This window comes from Triticum dicoccoides, chromosome 1A (genome assembly GCF_002162155.2).
Source record: "Triticum dicoccoides isolate Atlit2015 ecotype Zavitan chromosome 1A, WEW_v2.0, whole genome shotgun sequence".
Taxonomy (NCBI): Eukaryota; Viridiplantae; Streptophyta; class Magnoliopsida; order Poales; family Poaceae; genus Triticum; species Triticum dicoccoides.
Genome location: NC_041380.1, coordinates 507,553,431 through 507,564,125, shown reverse-complemented (window position 1 = coordinate 507,564,125; position 10,695 = coordinate 507,553,431). Strand labels below are relative to the sequence as shown.

Below are 10,695 nucleotides of genomic sequence, written 5' to 3'. Positions count from 1 at the left end.
GGTGCTGAGGCGGGAGCGGGGAGACGGGAGGAGCGGTTTGAAGGAGGCGGCGGCGTTTCTGAGCGGCGCGTGGGACATTTTCGGAGCTCCGCTTCGCCGGCAGCACCGCGGCCGCGGGGGCGGGGGAGCAACGATCTCTTGTGCTTAGACTAGTGAAACTCTTCTTCCCTTTGTGGTTGTGGTGATGGATAAACTCACTTAGATTTTGATTTGAATTTGTGTTCTGGCAATTTGGAGCTTTATTAATTTTTCAAATAAAACCATATGTCGGCAGCACTTTTCGCCTAAAATGTTTTAACTTGCGGGACTTTTTTACAGGCAATTTTTGGGATTTCAATCAAAACTAGCAAAAAGAACTTAAATTTTGGTGACAAACTCAGTTGAATCTGTGACGCTGGTAGGATTTCAATGGTTGAACACTCCTCAGCCACATCATGTAAGCTTGGCACCAGGCCATCCACATCGACGCGATTCCTACTGGACATGCGCACAAGACGACGAGGGAAATACTAGTAGGGCGGAGATACCACGCAACTCCCAAACTTGGCAATGGGTATGCAGAGAAGAAGAAAAAAGTGCATGTGGGCAACTGTGGTCTCCAAATGCACATTTGGATAAGTAAAGATAGCCAGCCACACGCTCGCCAGCCAGCCCAGTCAGCAGTCGGCAGCGTGTGAAAGCTGGATTTGTTGTGTTTGCCACTGGCACGATGCAAACCAGATGCTACTCCTGTGCCACCAAACATTTCATCGTGGCAATAGAGAAAGATCGTGTGCTCAAACCAAATATTACTCCTGTTTCACCTCTCTTTTTTCTGTCCCTTGTCTATAACAAGACCGGGTAGCCGCAATAAATTATCGCGCAATTGTACAGATCTCAGGAGGAGGTTGCATCACAATGGCAAAACTGGAGAGAACAAAGGAAAGGTTGTGCCGGTGTTCAAGTCAGGGGCAAAATCCACTGCTATACTAGTACTGTACACCAAAGCTGCATGCCTGCATCAGTTGCTCCTGTTCGCGTATACTTTAGTTTCCTCTGCGACCTTTCCCCACATATTAGCAAAATGGTCCGAATATGAGACCTGCCAATTCATATCAAAGAGGTTATTTCTGTTCAACGACGCTGTTGCAGTTCCTGCCACACATTTCATGGTCAAAATTGTGCAGTACATTCATACCTGGTTTACAACATATCCTTTCAGCATCTCAATAAGATCCCGACGCCTATCCTTGTCAAATCTTTTAATTTCAGTCATGTTATTTTCCTGCATTCAATATAGAGAAGGTAAATGGCAGAAGGGCGAAATTATAATTCTTTCGGATGCAGCATGGTTCCAAAATTCAGTAACACACACTCCCAACATCCCAGAGGCCTGCAAAAAATTGATGTGCCAACTCCACACAAGAAATCAACCTCCACCCATTTTTCTAACTCAAAAAATGATCCTGCAGTTTGTACCATTGTCCGCATACCCTGAAAATACATGTTGAAACTCCAAAAAAGACGCACATACGTGATGATCCACTCCCAGGATCTTAGCACAAAGACAAAGACCACCCTCTGGGATCTCTTAAAGCAAAGCAATATGTTATCATAGAAAGCCTAGTATGCGTACATAATCTACCTGATCAGTCATTTAAATTTTGGGAAACTCTTAAAAAATTGAAGAGAATTTTTTTTTTTTGCAGCAGCAATAGCTCAACTAACACATTATATGTGGATTAGCATGTACTCCCTCCGCTCCTAAATATTTGTCTTTTTAGAGACTACAAATGGACTACCACACACGGATGTATATAGACATATTTTAGAGTGTAGATTCACTTATTTTGCTCCGTATGTAGTCACTTTTTGAAATCTCTAGAAAGACAAATATTTAGGAACGGAGGGAGTATATAGTTTCACTAGCTAGAACTCGTCCCTCCTTTGTATTAATCCCAGCTGTAGCTATGCTTTCCTGCAGAATGTGTCAACCAGAAAAGGTAACAGAATATACTTATGGACAAACATAGTTCAACTACATGTTAGCCACCAACCTACATCATGGTGACGGTAATCCTAAATTTTGTTCTGATTTTCAAAGGCATAATATTGAAGGATAATGACTTGACTTGAACAAACTGCTTTTCTAGTTGGTATTTTGTATTCACAAACATAGCAGCAATGCCTCTTATAATGTTTAGAAGCTTCAAAAATATGCTACTCATGCCTAATATTATTCGATTATGTGTGCAGCTATCACAAGAATATTAATCTTTAGGACAATTATTCTAGCATGTACTACTATCTTGGTCAACAGACTTGGTTGAGGACGTGCGCCAGTTTTCATTAATAAACCATCCAATGAGAACATTTATCTTAAGCTTTTGTTTTCTTCTATATGATTTTCCATTTTTCCATATAACTTCATGCTCCATAAGTTTTCCAAAAGAACAATATCACTTCACAATTTTTGGCAGTTTACCTTAATACTTTCATATTCTCTAAGAGCTTGGTTTTTCACTCCTTCTCTTGTGCTTATTGTTTCTTTCAATCCCTCTATCTTCTGATACCTTGTCCATTCCTGCCCAATACCTCTTGATGATACAGATTCAAGTCTTCCTGCCCTAGTGTGCAAGAAAAACAGATCTGCTGACAGACTTTGCACATGTTGTAAAGCGTTTGAACGATCAGTAAACGCATGATTAACAGATATCATCATCTCCAAGTATTCATGGATAGTATCCTGCATACCCATAAATATTTCACTGTTATGATAAAATACATACGAAATTCTAAGATACAATACTCCCTCACTGTGCCCAAATAGATAACGTATAAATTGAGTCAAAAACTCAATGTCTTCTAAGTTTGACCAAACATATATACAAAAATATGAAGATAAACAATACCAAATTAATATCAATATATCCACCATTAGATATACTTTCATATATATTTATTGAATGTTGTAGTTGTTGATAGTTTCTTCCATATATTTGGTCGAACTTGGAAATAATTAACTTAACTGAATTTATACGCCACCTATTTAGGGACAGAGGGAGTATTCATGTCTATTTGAGTTTGTGGCATATGCACATACCAGCTGTTGTACAACTTCAGAATTTAATTTTGCCTGAGATCTGCTGAACTTGACAACAGAATTTGCAAAATGTTGGATAACACCAGCCCGTCTTCTCTCGGAATTACATGTTGCCTGCTCCCTTTCAAATTTTGCCAGTTTAATCAATGTCATTCCCAAATGAGCTGTCGTTGTTCGAAGATCATCCTGAGCTTTAACAAGTGATTCCGCCTATATAAAATGCAAAATTAGAATATAACAATAGTAGTTTCCTGAACCAGAACATACCATTCCAAAAGTTTTATGAAAACTGTGAGTGCGCAAGAACAGAATAGGCGTTTCAAGACTTATTCTGCAGATAACAAAAAAGGAAGACCATAAAGTGGAATGGAGCACATTTCTATCTATGTACCAAGAGAACTTGACATTGCACTATTTTGGAGGCAACTATTCAATATGTCATGCTATCTACTACTCCCTCCGTTCCCAAATATAAGTCTTTCTAGAGATTCCACCAAGTGACTACATACGGAGCAAAATGAGTGAATCTACACTCTAAAATATGTCTACATACATCCATATGTTGTAGTCCATTTGAAATGCCTAAAAAGACTTATATTTAGGAACGGAGGGAGTATATGTCATAAATTCCTCAAGCATATAAGGTGAATACCATATGTTGCTACTTCTCTGATAAAACATCATGCATGTATGTTCACATACCATTTTATACATAAGCAAAAATATGTGGTCCGGCCAGTGGCCCCAAGAGGCCTTAACCAGGTCGGTGGCAAAGGCCGGGTCTAGTAACACTGCTTCTGATAGGCCAATTTGTCAACTCCATGGAAAAGTAAACTCAATTTTCATTCTTTCGTAAACCAGAGCATTAGATAAGTACCATCTAGATCAGAGTAACCTAGTCATTCATTAGAAAAATGAAGGTAAGATGGTCCATATAGAAATTTTATTTGGCCGCTGAAAGTGTGTTCATGTTTGTTGGCTGCAGCCGGTTCCTATATCAATCAAAATAAGTAAAGGCGCGAGCTGAAATGACTCAGAACAAGAGGAGCCAGAAGATTTGTAGCCCTCTGCACACAAATGCCTTATTAAATATTTAAAGATGAACTGAACCGACCGACCTCAGAACTTTCCAACAGATCACATCATCGCCCATGAATCAATGTCAGAATTTTCTGCTATGACTACATATGTTGGCAAAACCTAAAACTATCGAATGCCAATAATAGTTAAAATAGCCAGGGTTTGATCTAAAAAAAGTTAAAATAGCCTGGGTTCGATCTAAAAAGTCTTAAATAGCCAGGGATCATAACCACCACGAAAAATTGTTGTGAAATTTGAACCACTGTTTAGCTAATTAGCTTGAGGAATTGAAAGAAACCATCTTACGAACATGAGTTAAATAATTATAAACAGTACATAAATTTATATAAAGTGCTAATTGTGCTGCCACGCATAAGAAATAAACACAGGGCAACGTATTCCCGCCTGCGGTGGTGGTCAGAGTTGAGGTCAGGCCCCACTCCCTCTTCCTGCTCCTTCCCCTTCTCCCTCCCCCTCCCCCTTCATCTCTTGATATTCATTCATCCTCCCATCAATGGCGCTCAGATGGTCATGCACTAAGACCGTTTGGTAATTAGATTTACCCTAGGTGATAAAAGAATGAAGCAAGTAACAGCTTCCTATAAGATTGATGTTACTTAAGTTATATGAGACTGTTTGATCTGCTTTTGAGCTTTGATATACCACCTAGTGCAGGTTGTCTATGCACGATAATGATACTATGTCTGGGAAGCAAGAGAGATGACGGTGGTACAAGCACCTGCTGAGACGTCGTTGTGAGCTGCTGTTGCAAGTCCTCGAGCCTGGACTTGTGCGACAGGAATTCTGTATCAGTCTCCTCCTCCACAGGCGGTGGCTTCGTGGCCACCAACCCATTGACAACGGTCTGCTTCAAATCCTTAAACATCCCAAATAAGTCCCTCCCAGCTTTGGCCGGGACCGTTGGGATGGCGGCATTCACCGTGGTGGTCCAGTGCCGCGGCGCCTCGCCTTGGAAGGCGGCGATGGCGCCGGGCTCGGTAAGGAAGGTGCGGAGGTCAGGGCTGCGGCCGACGACGGGGTGCGCGGCCAGCCGGCGGAGGTAGCGCTGGAGCGCGGTGCAGCGCTGGCTGACGAAGTCGTGGCGCTGCATGACCTGGCCCTCAACGAGGCTCTTGTCGGGGCGGGCAGGCACGAAGAGGCCGCGGTGGGCCGCGGCGAGGCGGTCGGCGAGGGCGACGACGTCGCGGAAGCGGCGGCGCACGCGGACCTCGTCGGCGCCGTCGGCGAGGCGCGTGGTGACGAGGTAGGAGAAGTAGCTCCCTGAGCCGGGGATGACGCCGGCGGCCCCGGAGACGGGCTCCGCGTGCTTCTTCGGGTCCGAGACGGTGATCCGGGAGAACTCGGGGCCCGCGTCGCCGTTCGCGGCGGCGGCCGGCGCGCGGGCGGCGGGGGGAGGCGGGGGCGCGTGGTCGTCCTCGTCCTCGTTGTCGTCGTCGTCGTCGAGGAAGTCGTCGATGACGAAGGGCTCGTGGCGGGCGGCGGCGCCGTTGGAGGAGGAGGAGGGCGGGCGGAGGAGGGGGTCGGTGGCGGCGGCCGGCGAGGAGTTGGAGGAGTCGAGGGCGAGGGTCTCGAGGTCGTCGGCGGCCGCGGAGGCTGTGGCGGACGGCGACGAGGGCTCGGCGGCCATCATGGCTGCTTGGGGAGGCAGGCGGGTGGGTAGGGTTTGGGGGATTTAGGGGGTGAGGGCTGGACGTGGAGATCGAGGGATCTGAGAGCGACGAGGGGAGGCGAGGGGAGGAGGGATCGATCGGGGTCGGGGCAGCGGAGGAGCGGAAGGAGTCCGGAGTCCGGAGCTGGGTGGTGGTGTCGCGTGCGTGTTCCGCCGCGGGTATGCGTATTGCGTAAGCGTAACCCAGGGGGCAGCTCAGATTTATCGAAAAAATATACTATTTGCGAATTATCTTTGATTATCTGGAAGAGGCCGTCAATGCCATCTGGGCCCTGAACATTTATTTTAACAACAAAAGCGAACCGTGCGAGCCCCGACACGCACGCAAAGCGCCTTTCTCTGTGTGCGAATCGAAGCCACTGATAGCTAACTTTCTCCGTTCAACGTATGCGAGCACCTGTGTTGTCCTCCGTCCCGTTCCGAGGCAACAAGATAGGGAATTCCATTATTCATCGGCAGCCACTTGTGTTCAAAGTGCGTTTGGTTGACTATACACATGGCTTTATCGGAAACAGTTTGATCACACCGATCCTCCAGTAGTGGCCTTTACCAAGACTGAACTCCAGTCTAAACACATAGCATGGTTCGATCAAATCAGACTCCATATCAACAAAGGTACGAGAGATGTAGGGGGCATAGCTCGATCAAACACAAAGGAGCGAAGACTGTTCTGCTTCAGGTAGACAAGATAGAGATTTGATTGTTTTGCCCAACATATGCAAGTGGCACAAATAGTACAGAATTGGTCAAATGAGCATCATTTTCAGTATCATTGCATCGGTATTATCTAGTTGGCGTGCTCATCCTGGCTACAGTCTGTATAAACAGAAACAGACACACAAACACACCAACTAATTTAGCCGCTGTGTGGCTGACCAGGCGAGAGATGGTATGCAACCAGCACAAAAGCAAACCAGAAACATTATCAAACATCCCCTAAAAAAACATTATCAAACATGATATCTACTCCCTCTGTAACTTAATGTAAGTCTTTTTTGACGCTATGACGGTGTAGGTTGCAGATGGAGTATACGATAAGAATATATCTGCAGCTTGAGAATTGCAGCTATTCAGACTTTCACAGTCCATGTCAGTCACAACATGGATCACATTCTACAGTCAAGAAAAAGGAATTGGGCACCTGAGTATAACAATGCTGCTCTCAAAACATTTTGTCAAGAACGACCACCCCCAACAAGCTGCACTTCATTTTCACAATAAAACCATATTTGGCATTTGTATTAGAAATAAACCCTTCCTGAGCCTAAGTAGGGATGGCAAAAAAAACTGCTCCAAGATTTGCAAGTTGCAACATAGAAACTCACTACCCAGCATGTAAAACCAGGCACTGTGTCGCATTCTTAGTTCGTACTCCCTCCGGTCCTTTTTACTCTGCACATTGGATTTGCCGAAAGTCAAACTTTGCTAAGTTTGACCAAATTTATATTAGAAATTATTAGCATCTATAGTATCTAATAAATATAATATGAAAATATAATCCAAGATGAATCTAATGATATTGGTGTTGTTATGTGAATGTCTATAATTTTTTATATAAACTTGGTCAAAGTTGGATGAGATTGACTTCAGACAAACCTAATATGCAGAGTAAAAAGGACCGGAGGGAGTACACTCTAAAACAAACATTCTTAGCTTATAGGAAAGCTCCAAGATACATGTTCAACAAGCAAGACACAACACCTTTAGAATTAGGAATTCAGCATTCTTAATCAAAATTCAGATAAAGTTTGACACTGACTTGGCACGAATTTGATGCTCCTCAGAAGCTTTGCCATATATCTTGACAAAAACAACTGGATCGTTCCTGAATTTCTATGTGTGATCATAAAACAAAAGAGACAGGTGATTCCTCATCAAGGGTCCTGAGACAGAGGGGCAGACCCAGGAAAACCAAGCACGGGACTCTAGTCCAATCCAAGAGAAATAACACTCACAAAGATCTACTGACTGAAACACTACATCAGGTCAGCATTGCAATACCATTATACCAGTAACCATTGATTTCTGATAGAATAACTACTCCCTCCGTCCGGAAATACTTGTCATCAAAATGGATAAAAGAGGATGTATCTAGATGTATTTTAGTTCTAGATACATCTCTTTCTATTCATTTTGATGACACAAGTATTTTCGGACGGACGGACTATTATTTAACAACAAATGCCAGAAAATACTCAAACATTCATCTATCAAGTATCACAAACAACAGAAGCACCAAAGGATTGTAGCACTTTCCAGTATGATCAGCTCTAATGCCAAACAAGCTTGAGAGGGTCACAACATGGATCACATTCTACAGTCAAGAAAAGGAACAAGGTGCCTTCATTGGGCACCTGAGTATACCAATTCTGCACTTTATTTTCACAATAAAATCATTCATAGCATTTGTATTAGAAATAAACCCTTCCTGAGCCTACGCAGGAAAGGCAAAAAAAACTGCTCAAAGATTTGCAACATAGAAATTCACTGCTCAGCATGCAAAAGTGCAAAACCAGGCACTGTACTGCCTTCTTAGTTTACACTCCCTCTGTAAACTAATATAAGACCTTTTAGGTCACTACTTTAGTGACCTAAAAGAAAATATTGACCTATTAGGTCTTGTATTAGTTTACAGAGGGAGTACACTAAAAAATCAATCTTAGGTTATAGGAAAGCTCCGAGATACATGTTCAACAAGCAAGACACAACACCTTTAGAACTAGGAATTCAGCATTCTTAATCAAAACACAGATAAAGTTGAAAGCTGACTTGGCACGGATTTGATACTCCTCAGAAGCTTTGCCATATCTTGACAAAAAAATTGGACTGTTCTTGAATTTCTATGTGCGATCATAGAATAAAAGTAAAAGGTGATTCCTCATCAAGGGCCCTGAGACAGAAGGGCGGACCCAGGAAAGCCAAGTGCAGGATTCTAGTCTAATCCAACAGAAATAGCACTACCACACATCAATCTAAAAATAACATGAAGCCAAGTGCATGCTGATGCAGCACAACATTATCGTATCCCTAGCGTCAGCTATTAACAAAGCTTAACTTACAAAAATATGAAGTTTGTCACCAAGATCTATTGACTGAAACACTACATCAGGGCAGCATTGCAATACCATACCAGTAAACATTGATTTCTCAGAGAATAACTACTAAATAACAACAAATGCCAGAAAATACTCAAACATTCATCTATCAAGTATCACAAACAACAGAAGGACCAAAGGATTGTACTAGTACTTTGCTTTCATTACCCTCAAGAACATACCATCTACATCACTGATATAGTTAAACATCATACATATATATAGAAGTACTCAAGTCTTGAACACTAAACTTCCATCGCAGCGTGGAACTCAAAAGAGAAAACGGTGCATATATTGGCAAAAGTCGGCGCATCAATCAGGATCAACAATAAACCAATAGATCTGTAACTACAGAACGATGAACTGGAGAAGATACAGGGCACAGTTAAAGCAATATCAGATCCAGGGTAACTCCAGTTTAAGACGAACTTGTCGCGCCGAGGAAGCCTACCAGATCTCGTCGCCCGGCGCCTCAAACCCTAGATCCGGGTGCCCCGAGGAAGGACAGCAGCCCCTGGGCCGCGCTGTTGCCGCTCGCTGCGTCGGCGTCGTCCAGGAAGAGGTCCTCGGGCATGCGGAAGGCGCCGTGGGCGGCGACGATGGCGCCGCCGACGAGCATCCCGGAGATGATGAGCGACGCGACGGGCGTGAAGAAGAAGGCGACGATGGAGGCGACGACGAGCCCCAGCAGCGTCTCGCGGTCGGAGAAGGTGCGGCCGAAGAGCGCGACGGGCTGGTCGGAGGCGCGGAAGATGTAGAGGAAGCACCAGGCGGCGAGGACCCCCAGGAGGATGAGGAGCGAGAAGGGGTGGGCCAGGAGCGAGGCGGCGAGCGCGAAGGCGACGACGGCGGTGTAGTTGACGCGGAAGTAGGTGAGGTTGCGGCGCAGGCGGGAGGTGGCGTCGGAGAGGGAGTCCGGCCGCGAGAAGGCCGAGCGGTCGACCATCTCGGCCCACGGGCGCCGGTCGGACAGCGAGCGGCGCGCCGACTCGGAGATCCGGCTCATGAAGAGCCGGAACGCCGGCGTGGCCATCGGCGCGTCCAGGCCGCCGCCGCCGCCTGTGGCGGCGGGCGCCGAGCCCGCGGCCGTGGGGTTGGTGACCGGGAGGAGGGGCGGCTGCGTCGGCGCGGAAGCCATGGGGGGCAGATCTCGGCGTGCTCTCCAACAATCGGGAAGGGTTTGCTGCGGAAGCGGTGGTTGCCTCTCTTGCCTGCGCCCTTCCGCTCGAGTTATTCTAGCTTGGTTTGTTCCGTGGGATGGACGACAGTGCGTTTAGGCTGTTGCCCGGGTCCACATGTCGGTGACGAGCTCGTTTGGTTCGATGGACTACTTTTGCGTGCTTCGTCGGCTGCAAGAATGGGCTGTGACCAATCTGGACTGTGGACCTGGTCCATGTGGTTGTCCACCTCTTGAGACGGGTTATTCGTTGCGGTTGCAGTTTTGTTTTTTCAACAAAAAAAAAAACATGTTCGTTGCAGTTTCAGCCCAAAGCAAAAAAAAAAAAAAAAATCCCTCAAAAAAGGTGCCTCCTGGGTTGCTCGCTCGGGCCGCTCGAAGGCGACCCAAACCCTAGCTAGCGGCCCCTGTTCGGATCATTCCTCATTGCCGGTCGGTGGCAGCGGCAACAACACTACCTTTTCACCCGGGGTGGCTCGCATTAGATGTCTTTCCTTCGCAAGCGAGGGCGTGCATCAGCAGGAGGCGAATGGCGGCAGCGATAGTTGTGGAGGTTGGAATGCGGTGGCGG

At 45.7% G+C, this 10,695-nt stretch overlaps 2 protein-coding genes across 2 annotated transcripts; both read right to left on the bottom strand.

Moving 5' to 3' along the window:
- Positions 1–771: 771 nt before the first annotated feature.
- LOC119283655 (sorting nexin 2B-like) lies at positions 772–6,004 on the bottom strand. Its single transcript, XM_037563112.1, has 5 exons — positions 4,902–6,004; positions 3,083–3,292; positions 2,465–2,725; positions 1,178–1,264; positions 772–1,081 (listed from the first exon to the last, which is right to left on the bottom strand). Exons 1-5 carry the CDS (start codon positions 5,811–5,813, stop codon positions 1,001–1,003), a joined length of 1,551 nt encoding a protein of 516 aa, XP_037419009.1. The 5' UTR covers positions 5,814–6,004; the 3' UTR covers positions 772–1,000.
- A 1,057-nt stretch (positions 6,005–7,061) lies between these two features.
- On the bottom strand, positions 7,062–10,194 carry LOC119283644 (PRA1 family protein B2-like). The gene is made up of 2 exons (XM_037563107.1): positions 9,399–10,194; positions 7,062–7,244 (listed from the first exon to the last, which is right to left on the bottom strand). Exon 1 carries the CDS (start codon positions 10,083–10,085, stop codon positions 9,420–9,422), a length of 666 nt encoding a protein of 221 aa, XP_037419004.1. The 5' UTR covers positions 10,086–10,194; the 3' UTR covers positions 7,062–7,244; positions 9,399–9,419.
- Between the last annotated feature and the right edge of the window lie 501 nt (positions 10,195–10,695).